General features: G+C 42.4%; 1 protein-coding gene across 1 annotated transcript in view; it reads right to left on the bottom strand.

Annotated features, from left to right (window-relative positions):
- Window positions 1-17,199, bottom strand: part of ass1 (argininosuccinate synthase 1) — a 163,168-nt gene that overhangs the window by 123,455 nt on the left and 22,514 nt on the right. Inside the window, exon 3 of the mRNA XM_043720419.2 lies at window positions 7,031-7,099. Coding sequence (XP_043576354.1) covers window positions 7,031-7,099 — 69 coding nt within the window. The remainder of the gene's footprint in view (window positions 1-7,030; window positions 7,100-17,199) is intronic.

Raw genomic sequence — 17,199 nt, 5'->3', positions numbered from 1 at the left:
ACTTTCCTACTTATCTTTGCATCGTCAGCAAATGTAGCAACCATACACTCGATCCCTGCATTCAAGTCATTGATGTAAATTGTAAATGTGGTTGATGCCCCAATACAGATTGCTGTGGCACTCCACTCATCACTTCTTGCCAACCTGAAAAATGACCCATTTATGTTTACTGTTTTATCCGTAGTGCCCGTAGTGTTAGGTGCAGGGGTAAATGTAGGGGAATGGGTTTGGGTGGGTGCGCTTCGGCAGGTCGGTGTGGACTTGTTGGGCCGAAGGGCCTGTTTCCACACTGTAAGTAATCTAATCTAACATAAAGTTAGCTAATTAACCCTCCATCCTTAAATTGAGGGATGAGAGATATGGGACAGATGTCAGAGGTAGTTTCTTCACTTAGAGAGTAGTAGGGGCGTGAAAAGCCCTGCCTGCAACAGTAGCAGACTCGCCATCCTTAAAGGCATTTAAATGGTCATTGGAAAAACACATGGATGACAATGGACTCATGTAGGAGAGAAGAAACCCACACTGCTAACTGACACAGCAGTGAATCTATGCAGTTGCTGCCTTTGCTGTTTGAATTCATGTATTGCTGGACATCGGAGAGCATATGGGAAAATTAACAAATAATGAAATTCACAACTAATCTTCGAGGAACCTATTTGGGAGAGGTCACAGCACAGAAACAGATAAGTGAACATTTTTAAGTGTGGCCTTACAGTAAGTCTGCAGTAGTGAGTAGAGTGGGTTCTTTCTTGAATATATGTTTCATTGAGATATGTCTCTTGATTAAACTTAAAAATATAAGTATTACATTAGCCTGGAGCAGTGTTTTGTAGAGGAATAAGATAGTGCTATTTTCTGGGTCTGTAGATTGAAAGAAGCAAAAATGGCCTTTAGTGGAGTGATATGCTCTTCTTGTTGGATATGGGAGTTTAGGGAGAGTTTACCTGTTAGGTGACGATTATATCTGCAATAAATGCCATTGGCTGCGAATCCTACCATGTCAAATGGATCAGTTGGAGAGACAGTTAGAGGCAATGAGGAATTTACAAGAGCAAGGGGGGTGTAATGGATAGCAGTTATAGGAAGAAAGAAACATTGCAGATTTGGTTACATAGATGGGTTAACTCTAAGAAAGGGAAGAGAGGAAGACAGGTATTGCATGAGTCTTCTGTGGCTATCCCCATTTCAAACAAGTATGCTGTATTTGAAAATGTAGGGGGTGATGAATTCTCATGGGAATGTAGCACAAACAGCAAACATTCTGGTATCAAGACAGGCTCTAATGCAAGGAGGGGTATGTCAATTGTGTCAGGGCACTCTCTAGTCTGAGGTACAGACAGATGTTTCTGTGGCCAGCAATGAAAAATCAGAATGGTGTGTTGCCTCCCAGGTGCCAGGATCAAGGATGTCTCAGAGAGGGTGCAGAATGTTCTCAAAGGGGAGAGGGACCAGCAGGAGGTCATTATACACATTGGAACCAATGACACAGGAAGGGAAAAGGTTGAGATTCTGAAGGGAGAATATAGAGAGTTAGGCAGGAGTTTAAAAAGAAGATCCTTGAGTGTAGTAATATCTGGATTACTCCCGGTTCTGTGAGCCAGTGAGGGCAGGGATAGGGGGATAGAGCAGATGAATGCGTGGCTGAGGAGCTGGTCTATAGGAGAAGGATTCACATTTTTGGATTACTGAAATCTCTTCTGGGGTATAAGTGACCTGTACAAGAAGGACGGATTGCACCTGAATTGGAAAGGGACTAATTTACTGGCAGGGAGATTTGTTCAGGAGGGTTTAAGCTAGTATGAGGTGGGGTGGTGGTGGTGGTACCCAGGGAGATCGTGAGGAAAGAGACCAATCTGAAACTGCTACACTTGATAAAATAAGCGAGTCAAGCAGTCAGGGACAAAGCAGAGAACAAGTCAGGACTGATTAATTAAACAGCGTTTATTTCAATGCAAGGGGCCTAACAGGGAAGGCAGATGAACTCAGGACATGGTTAGGAACATGGGATTGGGATATCATAGCAATTACAGAAACATGGCTCAGGGATGGGCAGGACTGGCAGCTTTATGTTCCAGGATACAAATGCTACAGGAAGGATAGAAAGGGAGGCAAGAGAGGAGGGGGAGTGGCATTTTTGATAAGGATAGCATTACAACTGTGCTGAGGGAGGATATTCTCAGAAATGCATCCAGGGAAGTTATCTGGATTGAACTGAGAAATAAGAAAGGGTTGATCACCTGATTGGGGTTGCATTATAGACTCCCTAATAGTCAGAGGGAAATTGAGAAACAAATTTGTAAGGAGATCGCAGTTATCTTTAAGAATAATAGGATGGTTATAGTAGGGGATTTTAACTTTGCAAACAGACTGGGACTGCCATGGTGAAAAGGGTTTAAATGGCAAGGAATTTGTTAAGTGTGTACAAGAAAATTTTCTGATTCAGTATGTGGAGAAGGTGCAAAACTTGACCTACTCTTGGGAAATAAGGCAGGGCAGATGACGGAGGTGTTAGTGGGGGAGCATTTGGGGGCTAGTGACCATAATTCTATTAGTTTTAAAATAGTGATGGAAAAGGATTGACCCAATCTAAAAGTTGAAGTTCTAAATTGGAGAAAGGCTAATTCTGACAGTATTAGACAAGAACTTTCAAAAGCTGATTGGGGGCAGATGTTCGTGGGTCAAGGAATGGCTGGAAAATGGGAAGCTTTCAGAAATGAGATAACTAGAGTCCAGAGACTGGTTAGCAAAGTTAGACCTCATGGAATCCAGGAAGAACTAGACATTTGGATACAGAACTGGCTCAAAGGCAGAAGACAGAGGATGGTGGTGGAGGGTTGTTTTTCAGACTGGGGGGCTGAGAGTAGTGGAGTGCCACAAGGATCGATGCTGGGTCCATTACTTTTCGTCATTTATGTAAATGATTTGGATGAGAGCATAAGAGGTAGTTAGTAAGAGTTAGTAAATTTGCAGATGACACCAAAATTGAAGGTGCAGTGGACAGTGTAGAAGGTTACCTCAGATTACAACTGGATCTTGATCAGATGAGCCAATGAGCTGAGGAGCGGCAGATAGAGTGTAATGTAGATAAATGTGAGGAGCTGCATTTTGGGAAAGCAAATCTTAGCAGGACTTATACACTTAATGGTAAGGTCCTAGGGAGTGTTGCTGAACAAAGGGACCTTGGAGTGCAGGTTCTGGTCTCCTTCCTATCAGAATGATGTTGTGAAACTTGAAAGGTTTCAGAAAAGATTTGCAAGGATGTTGACAAGGTTGGAGGATTTGAGCTATAGGGAGAGGTTGGATAAGCTGGGGCTGTTGTCCCTGGAGTGTCAGAGGCTGAGGGGTGACCTTATCGAGATTTATAAAATCATTAGGGGCATGGATAGGTTAAATAGACAAATTCTCTTCCCTGGGGTGGGGGAGTCTAGAACTAGAGGGCACAGGTTTAGGGTGAGAGGGGAAAGATTTAAAAGAGACCCAAAGAGACCTTGGAGTGCAGGTTCATAGCTCCTTGAAAGTGGAATCGCAGGTAGATAAGATAGTGAAGAAAGCGTTTGGTATGCTTTCCTTTATTGGTCAGAGTATTGAGTACAGGAGTTGGGAGGTCATGTTGCAGCTTTACAGGACATTGGTTAGGCCACTGTTGGAATATTGCGTGCAATTCTGGTCTCCTTCCTATCGGAAAGATATTGTGAAACTTGAAAGGGTTCAGAAAAGATTTACAAGGATGTTGCCAGGTTTGGAGGATTTGAGCTATAGGGAGAGGCTGAACAGGCTGGGGCTGTTTTCCCTGGAGCGGCAGAGGCTGAGGGGTGACCTTATAGAGGTTTACAAAATTATGAGGAGCATGGATAGGATAAATAGACAAAGTCTTTTCCCTGGGGTCGGGGAGTCCAGAACTAGAGGGCATAGGTTTAGGGTGAGAGGGGAAAGATATAAAAGAGACCTAAGGGGCAACTTTTTTCACGCAGAGGGTGGTACGTGTATGGCATGAGCTGCCAGAGGAAGTGGTGGAGGCTGGTACAATTGCAATATTTAAGAGGCATTTGGATGGGTATATGAATAGGAAGGGTTTGGAGGGATATGGGCTGGGTGCTGGCAGGTGGGACTAGATTGGGTTGGGATATCTGGTCAGCATGGACGGGTTGGACCGAAGGGTCTGTTTCCATGCTGTACATCTCTATGACTCTAAGAGGCAACCTTTTCCACAGAGAGGGTGGTGTGTGTGTGTGTGGGGTGTGTGGGGTGTGTGGGGTGTGTGGGGTGTGTGGGGTGTGTGGGGTGTGTGGGGTGTGTGGGGTGTGTGGGGTGTGTGGGGTGTGTGGGGTGTGTGGGGTGTGTAATGAGCTGCCAGAAGTAGTGGTGGAGACTAGTAAATTGCAACATTTAAAAAGCATCTGGATAGATATATGAATAGGAAGGGTTTGGAGGGTTTGGAAGTGTTTGCATGCTGGAAGGTGGGACTAGATTGGTTTGGGATATCAGGTCAGCATGGACGAGTTTGACCGAAGGGTCTGTTTCCGTGCTGTACATCCCTATGACTCTGAGATGGGCTTCAGATTGGTTCCACAGGTCGGCGCAACATTGAGGGCTGAAGGGCCCTGACACTGCACTGTAATGTTCTATCTCCTATCTGTGATCGTGTCTTATTCCCTACCCCTCAATTTTTTATTTGGCGTAATAAACTTCGGGGAATCTCAGTACTTAGCTCATCCAAACACAGATACCCCTTTATTCAAATTGTTTAAAATAGGATTTCACTTTTGCAAAACCATGCTGACTCTGCCTGATTGCACTGAGGTTTTCTAAACGCCCAGTAATAACTTCCATTATTAAAAGAATCCAGCAGTTTCCTGTGGCAGACATTAAACTAACTGATGTGCAGTGTTCTGTTTTCCATCTCCCCTCTCTTTTCCAAACTGTTGAAACCTTTTCTGGGATCTTGGGGATTTTTGAAAATTAAAATCAACGTACCCGCTATAGCAGCAGCTACTTCTTTAATTATTCAGTCCATCAAGATTTGGAGACTTAATTGTCAGCCTAATTTAATTCTCATAATTTTCAGTATTTCATTGTGATTTTAGTTGTTTGTAGCTCCTCATTCCCTTTCATCTCTTGATTCATAATCATTTCTGGATACAATTTAAATCCTCTACAGTGAAGATAGATGCATAATGTCTTAAATTTATCTGCATTTACTTTCCTTTATTAATCCCCCAAATTCAATTTCCAGGTCACTTCTGTTACCTTTTTCCTTATTAAATCCCTGCAGAAGCTCTTGCTATCTTATTTTTAATATTACTAGCCAGTGTCCTGTACTTAATTGTTTTCCCCTTGGGAATAGTAATTTAGTCATTCTTGGCCATTATTTTTATTTGCTTCAATCTTCTGATGCAATATTCATCTCTGTAGAATTATACATCTTTTCCTTCAATTTCATTTGCTCTTTCACTTCCTTAGTAGGTCACAGATTGTGATCCTTCCTTAGAATCTTTTATTTTGCAAAGTAACTTTTCGGAGTGTTCTGAATTATCTCCTTAAAATGTCACTTGTTTTGGATAAGGCTGAAGATAACAGGAACTGATAAGAAGCGTAACAGTGGGCTGTTATGCTGAGTCAGTCAGGTTTGCTAAGAGTCTGCAGGAAATTAGGTCTGCCAAGAGTCTGCTAGCTACCTGATGGAATGGTACTCTGAAAGCTTGTACTCCCAAATAACCCTTTGGACTATAACCTAGTGTTGTGTGATTTTTTTTTAAAACTTTGTCCACCCCAGTCAACAAGGGCACCTCCACATCAGGACTTCAAAAGATTCACATTGTACAAGAAGTATCGTACAACAGGAGGTGTGGCAAAGATGTCAAGCAGAGTTTTAGTCTGGCCAGCTGCAAACTCTCCCGGGTAATAACATTTGGGTTTAGTTACAGAAGTCAGGGTAGTAAAAGTCAGTGATTGAGGTTTATCTCAGTTAAAAGGGTGTGTTATTTGTTTATTTAATAAATGAATTGTGGTTTTTTTAGAGCTCCAAGTGTCTCTGCTGTACTTCATCTATGTATTTACTGTTGTGTCTCAGAGACAGGCAACACTTGGAGCTAGCTGCATCTTCGTGCCTTTTAATTACTCTTGTGCAAGTTCAAAAACATGACTGAGAGCTCTCAGACTCTCCTTTTCATGCAGTTTGAGCTCTTGAACTTCTCCCGTCTCACGTTTTTGAGCTCTCAGATCTCTGCCCTTGCACAATTTGAGAGTTCTCAAGCAAAGGGGTTTTAATGTCAGGAAAAGGAATCAGTCAGTCATTTAGGACTAGGATGAGGAAGATTTTCTTGACTCAGGGTGTAAATCTCTAACCCAGAGAGCTGTGGGGATGCTAATTTGAGGAATATATTCAAGAATGAGATTGATATATTGTTGCACAAAAAGGGAATTAAGAGATGAGGATAGAGGAAGAAAGTGGACTGATGTAGGATAGCAAGGATGACATTCAATTTCTGAGCAGGTTTGAGGAGCCATCTGAGCTCATTCACCTTCTATTTCACATGTTCTTATTATGGAAGCAACCACCTTTTCTGCCACTCCATAGTGCAACATACTTGAAATACCAAGGTACTGCCACAAAAGTCATTCTATTTTGGATTATTTAAATATGACAATATGACTACTATAACACAGTGGTTATGTTACCAGAGACCTGAAATAATTTTCCACAGACAGGCTTTTTAAATCCCATCGTGACAGCTGGAAAATTAAATTTCAGTTTATTAAAAATACATGTAATAAAAAGCTAGTATCAGTAATGAAGATCATAAATTATCAGGTTGTCATAAAAAGCCATCTGACTTACTATTCTACATGATGTCGCCTTTACTGGTTCTGTCTTTGTGAGACTCCAGACTAACAGAAATGTGATTGACTTTTAGTGCCCTCCAAATTAGCCTAGCAAGTCACGTAGTTGAGTTCAAAAAGTTGCACACTACTTTCTTCTCTAGGGCTATTAGGAATGAACAAAACATGAATGAATTTTTTAAAACTTCACCTTTTTAGCTCCCAGCGATACTGCTTTTGCTCGAGCAGCCTCAAAATCTTCATCCTGTCCTACGTCAGCCTATTTGTGATTAAAAAAAAGAGCGGTTTAGAACATAGAACAGTACAGCACAGTACAGGCTCTTTGACCTTCGATGTTTTTTATCCTACTTTAAGATCAGACTAACCTACATACCCTTTATTTTACTATCATCCAAGAGTCACTTAAATGTCCCTATATATCTGACTGTATTACCACTGCTGGCAGTTCATTCCAAGCACCCACCACTCTCTGCATAAAGAATCACCTTAAAATTATGCTCCCTTCCGATAGTCATTTCTGTCCTAGGAAAAAGTCTCTGGCTTTCCACTCTATCTCTGCCTCTCATCATCTTGTACACCTCTATCAAGTCATCTGTCATCCTTCTTTGCTCCAATGAGAAAAGCCCTAGCTCCCTCAATCTTTCTTTATAAAGATGAGAAATAAGAAAGGGATGATCACCTTACTGGGATTGTATTATAGTCAGAGGGAAATTGAGAAACAAATCTGTAATCTTTAAGAGTAATAGGGTGGTTATGGTAGGGGATTTTAACTTTCCAATCATAGACTGGGACTGCCACAGCGTTAAGGGTTTAGATGGAGAGGAATTTGTTAAGTGTGTACAAGAAAACTTTCTGATTCTGTATGTGGATGTACCTACCAAAGAAGGTGCAAAATGTGGAGAAAGTGAGGTCTGCAGATGCTGGAGATCAGAGCTGAAAATGTGTTGCTGGAAAAGCGCAGCAGGTCAGGCAGCACCCAGGGAACAGGAGAATCGACGTTTTGGGCATAAGCCCTTCTTGACCTACTCTTGGGAAATAAGGCAGGGCAGGTGACTGAGGGGTCAGTAGGGGAGCACTTTGGGGCCAGCGACCATAATTTTATTTGATTTAAAACAGTGATGGAAAAGGATAGACCAGATCCAAAAGTTAAAGTTCTAAATTGGAGAAAGGCCAATTTTGACACTATTAGGCAAGAACTTTCGAAAGCTGATTGGGGGCAGATATTCACAGGTAAAGGGATGGCTGGAAAACGGAAATCTTCAGAAATGAGATAACAAGAATCCAGAGAAAGTATATTTCTGTCAGGGTGAAAGGAAAGACTGGTAGGTATAGGGAATGCTGGATGACTAAAGAAATTGAGGGTTTGGTTAAGAAAAATAAAGGAAGCATATGTAAGGTATAGACCGGATAGATTGAGTGAATCCTTAGAAGAGTATAAAGGCAGTGGGAGTATACTTAAGAGGGAAATCAGGAAGGCAAAAAAGGGGACATGAAATAGCTTTGGCAAATATAATTAAGGAGAATTCAAAAGGTTTTTACAAATATATGTTAAGAACAAAAGGGTAAAGAGGGAGAGAACAGGGCCCCTCAAAGATCAGTAAGGCAGCCTTTGTGTGGAGCTACAAGAGATGAGGGAGATACTAACGAGTATTTTGCATCAGTATTTACTGTGGAAAAGGACATGGAAGGTATCAAATGTAGGGAAATAGATGGTGACATCTTAAAAAATGTCCATATTACAGAGGAGGAAGTGCAAGATGTCTTGAAACGCATAAAAGGTGGATAAATCCCTAGGACTTGGTCAGGTGTACCCGAGAACTCTATGGGAAGCTAGGAAAGTGATTGCTGGGCCTCTTGCTGAGGTATCTGTATCATCAATAGTCACAGGTGAGGTGCCAGAAGACTGGAGGTTGGCTAACATGATGCCACTGTTCAAGAAGGGTGGTAAGGACAAGCCAGGGAACTATAGACCAGTGAGCCTGACCTCAGTGGGCTGGAGGGATCCGGCTGAGACAAGGTGGGGGGAGGGGGGATGAAGAAACTGGTGAAGTCCAAGTTCATCCCCTGCGGTTGGAGGGTTCCCAGTCGGAAGATAAGACGCTCCTCCTCCGACCGTCGGGTTGTTGTGGTTTGGCGGTGGATGAGTCCAATGACCTGCATATCCTCGGTGGAGTGGGAGGGGGAGTTGAAATGCTGTGCCACAGGTTGGTTGGGTTGGTTCGTCCGGGTGGCCCAGAGGTGCTCTTTGAATCGCTCCGCAAGTAGGCGGCCTGTCTCCCCAATATAGAGGAGGCCACACCGGCTGCAGCGGATGCAGTAGATGATGTGGGTGGAGGTGCAGGTGAATCTGTGGCGGATATGGAAGTTTCCCTTGGGGCCTTGGAGAGAAGTGAGGGGGGAGGTGTGGGCGCAAGTGTTGCACCTCCTGCGGTTGCAAGGGAAGGTGCCGGGAGTGGAGGTTGGGTCGGTGGGGGGTGTGGATCTGACAAGGGAGTCGCGGAGGGAGTGGTCTCTACGGAAAGCTGATAGGGGAGGGGAGGGAAATATATCCTTGGTGCTGGGGTCTGTTTGGAGGTGGTGGAAGTGACGGCGGATGATGCGCTGTACATGGAGATTGGTGGGGTGGTAGGTGAGGACCAGTGGGGTTCTGTCCTGGTGGCGGTTGGAGGGGCGGGGCTCAAGGGCGGAGGAGCGGGAAGTGGAGGAGATGCGGTGGAGGGCACCGTCGACCACGTCGCGGGGGAAATTGCGGTCCTTGAAGAGGGAGGCCATCTGTGTTATACGTATTTTGAACTGGTCCTCCTGGGAGCAGATGCGGCGGAGACGAAGGAATTGGGAGAATGGGATGGCGTTTTTACAGGGGGCAGGATGGGAGGAGGTGTAGTCCAGGTAGCTGTGGGAGTCGGTTGGTTTGTAGTAGAAACCACCTCCCACAGCTACCTGGACTACACCTCCTCCCATCCTGCCCCCTGTAAAAACGCCATCCCATTCTCCCAATTCCTTCGTCTCCGCCGCATCTGCTCCCAGGAGGACCAGTTCAAAATACGTACAACACAGATGGCCTCCTTCTTCAAGGACCGCAATTTCCCCCCCGACGTGGTCGACGGTGCCCTCCACCGCATCTCCTCCACTTCCCGCTCCTCCGCCCTTGAGCCCCGCCCCTCCAACCGCCACCAGGACAGAACCCCACTGGTCCTCACCTACCACCCCACCAATCTCCATGTACAGCGCATCATCCGCCGTCACTTCCGCCACCTCCAAACAGACCCCACCACCAAGGATATATTTCCCTCCCCTATCAGCTTTCCGTAGAGACCACTCCCTCCGCGACTCCCTTGTCAGATCCACACCCCCCACCGACCCAACCTCCACTCCCGACACCTTCCCTTGCAACCGCAGGAGGTGCAACACTTGCGCCCACACCTCCCCCCTCACTTCTCTCCAAGGCCCCAAGGGAAACTTCCATATCCGCCACAGATTCACCTGCACCTCCACCCACATCATCTACTGCATCCGCTGCAGCCGGTGTGGCCTCCTCTATATTGGGGAGACAGGCCGCCTACTTGCGGAGCGATTCAGAGAGCACCTCTGGGCCACCCGGACGAACCAACCCAACCAACCTGTGGCACAGCATTTCAACTCCCCCTCCCACTCCACCGAGGATATGCAGGTCATTGGACTCATCCACCGCCAAACCACAACAACCCGACGGTCGGAGGAGGAGCGTCTTATCTTCCGACTGGGAACCCTCCAACCGCAGGGGATGAACTTGGACTTCACCAGTTTCTTCATCCCCCCTCCCCCCACCTTGTCTCAGCCGGATCCCTCCAGCCCGGCACCGCCTTCCTGACCTGCAGTCTTCTTCTTGACCTCTCCGCCTCCATCCTACTCCGACCTATCACCCTCACCTTGACCTCTTTCCACCTATCACATTTCCAACTCCCCTCCTCCAAGTCCCTCCTCCCTACCTTTTATCTTCTCCTGCTGAACACTCTCTGCTCATTCCTGAAGAAGGGCCTGTGCCCGAAACGTCGAATCTCCTGTTCCCTGGATGCTGCCTGACCTGCTGTGCTGTTCCAGCAATAAAGTTTCAACTTTGATCTCCAGCATCTGCAGACCTCACTTTCTCCTCGAGGATTTGAGCTATAGGCTGAACAGGCTGGGGCTGTTTTCTCTGGAGTGTCGGAGGCTGAGGGGTGACCTTATAGAGGTTTACAAAATCATGAGGGGCATGGATAGGATAAATAGACAAAGTCTTTTCTCTGGGGTGGGGTAGTCCAGAACTAGAGGATATAGGTTTAGGGTGAGAGGGGAAAGATATAAAAGAGACCCAAGGGGCAACGTTTCCACGCAGAGGGTGGTATGTATATTGAATGAGCTGCCAGAGGAAGTGGTGGAGGCTAGTACAACTGCAACATTTAAAAGGCATTTGGGTGGGTATATGAATCGGAAGGGTTCAGAAGGATATGGGATAAGTGCTGGCAGATGGGACTAGATTGGGTTGGGATATCTGGTTGGCATGGACAGGTTGGACCGAAGGGTCTGTTTCCATGCTGTACATCTCTATGACTATGACGTGCCCTCCAGTCCAGGCAACATCCTGGTACATCCCCTCTGCATCCTCTCTAAAGCTTCCACAATCTTCCTACAATGAGGTGACCAGAACAGAACACAATATTCCAAGTGGTCTAACCAGGGCTCTATAGAGTAGCAGCATAACCTTGCGGCTCTTAAACTCAATCCCCCTGCTAATGAAAGCCAACACACCAAATGCCTTAACAATCCTATCAACTTAGGTGGTAACTTTGAGAGATCTATGGACCTGGACTCCAAGATCCCTCTGTTCCTCCATATTGCCAAGAATCCGGCTTTTAAAAGTCTATCTACCTTTATTACAATCTACACAATATAGAGATCCGAAAGTTCATTAAAGTTTCTGGTAATTGAATAGATAAAAGAAGCCATTCAAAATCATTAGTTTTGAGACTTCAGGCCATTCAAACTCATCCTTTAGAAATACCAATTCCATGAACTTTCATTCCAAACTTTGACAGGTTTTTATCAGCTCAATAGCCTGGCCCTAACCATTATAACTGACAGTTGCCTCTAAAACACTGGCTGACTTTCCATAAAACTGCCCATAAAACTGAGTGAATGCCTTTTTATTCTGTCCATCATTTTACCCACATCCTAAATTTCCTCATATTATATCGTTAAAAAAATACTTTAAATCAGTGGACTTGACTGTATAATGAATTACATACAACAAGTGACAACTAAATAGAGCAAAGAAAACAAGAGGCTAGATTCAATCAGAACAATAGGGATCTCAACCATATATATAAAACCAAGGATGACAGAAGAAGTCCTGTCCACCGAGAGCTGCCAGTCAAAAAAAGCCAGGCAGCTTTTTATTGCTCATCAGTATATGCTTAGCACTTTATGAACTCAGAAATATTGTCTCCTCTGCAAATATGCTGCAAGAATATTTTATAAAATGCATGCAGTTTAGCATTCGGGATTTCTTAAGCAAAAATTTGAATTTATATAAAGAACAAGAGCCTGTCTTGAACTTTGAGTGTTCATCTTCTAATATTGGTAGACTGGCTGGTTTCTCCTATCGAATCTGCTGCAAGGAAGTTGTGCACTAGGTGGCAATCTGCTTACAGCACGCATTGGAAACTCAATGGCAGAATTATTCTCAGTAACTCCTCCCAATTTCAATCAAATTGTTCTGTACAACAGATGCAAGTTTTCTGCCTGAAAATGCCATGTATTTATGTTTTAGTTACCACCACATGCATTTCAGAATATAATTGCAAATAAACTGATAATGAAGTGTTCATAGCTCATACAATATTGTTCCTACAAGAAACTTTTCAGGAATATATCTTGTATACTTTGTTAGCTTATAGCCTTTCAACCGTTTCTTTTGACAAACCTTATACATTGCTCTCCTACCAGAAATATACTAAATTGCCATCTCCTAAACCTTTTTCCAGATATAAACTGGAAAAAAAAAATCAGAATATTGGTAGGAGTTTTTTTCTTAAAATTTTGTCATAGATGTGGATGTCACTGCATGGGCCAGCATTTTCTGCCTATCCCTTGTTGCCCTCAAGAAAGTGGTGGTGAGCTATATCTTGAACTGCTATAGCCCATGTGCTGTAAGTAGACCCACAATGCCGTTTAGAGCAGGAATTCCAGGATTTTGATCTAGTGACAGTGAAAGGAAGACTATATATTTCCACCTCAGGATGGTGAGTGACTTACAGAAGAACTTGCAGGTGGCAGCCCTAGTTCTTCTAGAAGGAAGGGGTTGTGAGTTTGGAAGGGGCTGTGAGTTTGGAAGGGGCTGTCTAAGGAATGTTGGTGAATTTCTGCAGTGCACACTGCTGTGATAGATGTTTTTGGTTTATGGATGTTGTGCTAATCAAATGGGTTGATTTATCTGGATGGTGTCACGTTTCTTGAGCTGTCGTAATCCTTCCTAAAAGTTGGTATTTCCTATTCTTAATTTCCTTTAGGGATACTTTGTCACCTTCAATAGGTGGAAAGAAAGAAAGAACTGGACCAATGTCTGGCATGAAAACCTTCAGTTTTTAAAAAAAATATACTGTTGGAGCTCCATTTACATCCACTTAAACAGACACTAAGTATCAGTTTAATATTTCATCTGAAAGAGGTGTTTCCAACAATGCACTTTTGGTATTGCAATGAGGTAAAGGTAAAAGTATTCCTTCAGAATTGATAAAGTAGGATACAGTTATATTGGTCACTACACCACAGCTTCAGCCTACCAGTTTGGGGCAATGTAAACCTCCTTTCCTGAACACAAACCGGTCAGAGTGTAATGTAACCTGTTGGATTTATATGTATAACTTTTAAAATATTGTTTGCTGTTAGTTTGGGTTTCTGGTTTTTGAGTTTTGCAACTGCTGGGTTTTATGTATCTTTGAAGTTAAAATTTAATTTGTAAGTATTTCTGTAGCTATAGTGATTTTCTTTAGCAAGTTTTAGGGCTTGCCTTTAGAATGAGTAGGTTTTGTGCACCACTAATGGACTCTCATTTATTTAGATTGATCGGTAGGTAATGGGGCCTCAATGTTTTTTCAAGTGTTCAGGAACTTTCTGTAAGAAAAAACAGTTTAAGAGAAACTCCCAAAGCAAAGAGGGATAACTTTTAGTTTCCTTTTGACTTTCAGTGGGACAATCCTGTGAAGTCTTTTGAATCTGATGGCTCTGTAAAGACCTCCAAAGAAAGGAAGGCTATACAGTGAACTAAGTTACTTTAGAGTGAAGAGCTAGCATTACCATCAGACCAGAAGTGTTGGGATCAAACCATGGAGAGATTACTTAAAGCTGTCCACATTTAGTAGACGTGTGATAGCTTCAGGAAGAATATATCTTCAGTTCCAGTCTAAAAATTGAAGTTATTTAAAACCAACCAAGGCATTAGATACAGGGATGCCAGAGTCACGTTTTGTGTACTGTGCATTTTCAGGACTATATAAAAGCTGTTTGAGTTGAGTTCTTTTCAGTTTGTAAAGGAGCATTTTGGAATTATTATTTCATTGCAAGCTTAAGTAGACAGTTCAGATTATTTTATTTTGTATTCATTTCTTCTTTTAAAAAAAATCTGTTTTGTTGTTAAAGCAAAGCCTACAGCATTGCGTGCTTATATTTCAGTTTTTGTTAAAACCAAAACAAATAAAAATATGATCTATTCGGCTAGATTTCTGCATGAGATCTGACTTGTCTGGCAATAACATCATCTGGCATCAGACAAAAACAAACTACAGATACTGTAATCCAAAGTAGATAAGCAGAAGGCTGGATTAATACAGCAAGCCAGGCAGCATCAGAACCTGTCCTGAAGAAGGGTTACACCCGAAACGTCAACTTCTGTACCTCCTGATGCTGCCTGGCTTGCTGTGTTCTGATTTGGTCAGCTGCTTTTTAAAAAGTTCTGAAGAAAAGTCATACTGAACCCAAAATATCAACTCTGTTTTTCTCTCTCACAAATGTTACAAGACCTGCTGAGCTTCTCCAGCATTCTTTCTGTTTGTTTCAGGTTTACAGCATCTGCTGTACTTTGCCTTTATGTAATTTTAAATTAGTGGCAGCAAACATATCAGTCAAAGCCAGTGAGGTCGTTCTTTAATATGTGATCATATCTTTGAACACCATAGTGCAAACATTAGGAGTAGTTTCAGAGTCAGGCCAAAGTTCTCAGAAAAGAGACATGGGATCAAAGATAGATAGCAAAATATTTGCCATTTAATGTGTCTTAATGTAAGCCAGGAGAAATCCTCTGGTACTTTCAAAAGAATAATAGACTTTCATGGTCTTCCATCCATACCAGAAACCTTCTCTTTGGTCCCTGGCAGCAACTATCGTTAATGGGCAGGTAAATGTAAACTCAGAATATTAGTCAATGGCATGCTGAGAATGGCCAGGCTTGAATATCTATTCAAGAATCCTGAAGAAGGGCTTATGCCCGAAACATCGATTCTTCTGTTCCTTGGATGCTGCCTGACCTTCTGCGTTTTTCCAGCAACACATTATCAGCTCTGATCTCCAGCAACTGCAGTCCTCACTTTCTCCTTGAATATCTATTGGGGATCCCCACTGCCAGCTGCTCACTAGATATTCTCACTCAGCAATTAAAATCACTGCTGCTAAGTTAGATTTAAGGTCTATGTTCCTCAAGAACATGTAAGGTGAAGAAGAATCAAAATTAGAAAAAAAAAGTGTGTATTAATACCGTGAGTATTCTTGGTGACTTCAAAACAAATTTTAAAAAGTTATACTTTTGATAAAATAAATTACCAAACATGAATTTCAAATGAATTATTCCACATATTCATTGAAATGTTTATAGATGTTTTGACTGAGATTATTAATAGCAAACAAATGCTGATGGCTTCCATGAATGTATCTCTATACGTACACAGCAATGTGTTATACTTAGCCAATATTCATTCAAGAGAATCACATTTCATTTCCTTGAAGTGCTTGTATATTAAGAATATAGATATGCAGCTACTGGATCCAATACTAAGGAATTAACTAATCAAATTTCAGTCTACCAAAGGAGCAAAAAGAAATTAAGAAATCACAAAGCCTAAATATTTATTTATCATGAATAATCATTTATCATATTTTGCATATTTTACAACCATTTCAAACCAGAGTAGTTCTGATAGCATGATATCACTGAAAAAAAACCTTCACCACAGTAAGCACTATCTTCGTGCCTGTTTCTAAACACAGTAGTATAAGATTGGTTATTAAACATTTGAACAAATAAACATATTGGGACTTAAAATAGTATTTATTAAATCTTTCAAAGAGAGATTGCAGAAGAGAGATTATGAGATAAATGAATTTAAGTATTATCCTTGGAACTCTAATGTCTTATTTCATCAATAATTTCATCAAACAAGATAGCAACTTGCAAAATCCTTAATTTCTTATTGAGCTTCAATGTTTCTTAGAAGTGGCATTTTACTGCCACTTTTTATTAAATGGGAATTCCAGTACATAAATAGAACATGTTAGCATATTTTTTTCTTCTATTTCTTCTCAAGCTCCACTATCATACGTGCTTATGTTAAATCGGAACAATGATTTTTGTCTAAGATGTGGAAGTTCCTTGAGTTTGGACTGTTTCCTTCCCATTGCATTAGTGAATACCCAAACTGTGTTAACTGCAGCACTGTGAAAAGCACTGACTGAAATGCGTGCTACTCCTTCCGGCAACCCTCTCACACCCCTTCACTGAGTAATTAAAATACAGCCCAGACACACGTTCTTTTGGTGTCAGCAGTGATTCAGAGCACATTTGCCTTTGAGTCACAAGATTCTAGGTTTAAATCCCACTTTTGAGACTCAGCACAAAAGTTAAGATTGACACTCCAGTGCAACACTGAGTGAACGCTGCACTGATGGGTCTTGTCTGTCAAATGAGATGTTAAACCAAGACTCCATCTGCCTGTTTCATGATGGATATAAAACAAAATCTGGCAGCACTGTTGTGAAGTAGTGTGTGGGAGTTATCCCTGGTATCCTGTTCAATATTTACCCATCAATGAACTTGGCAAAATATGGATTATTTGGTCACTTTCACAAAGATGTCTGAGTTTTCTGAGCTAAATCAGCTGCTATGTTTCCTAGGTTACAACACTGGCTACACTTCAAAAGTATTTTGTTGGCTGTAAAGTGCTTTGAAGGTGTCTGGGGATTGTGAAAAGTACTATGTAAATTCAAGTCTTTTCATTTATGCCACCATATTTAACATATTTTTAAATCTGTGGTAACGTACCAAACACCATCCATAGGTTTGACTGTTGGTGA

This window comes from Chiloscyllium plagiosum, unplaced genomic scaffold (genome assembly GCF_037043375.1).
Source record: "Chiloscyllium plagiosum isolate Xiang-an unplaced genomic scaffold, Cpla_swu_hap1 HiC_scaffold_21, whole genome shotgun sequence".
NCBI classification, from domain to species: domain Eukaryota; kingdom Metazoa; phylum Chordata; class Chondrichthyes; order Orectolobiformes; family Hemiscylliidae; genus Chiloscyllium; species Chiloscyllium plagiosum.
This window is presented reverse-complemented; position numbering and strand designations above follow the sequence as displayed.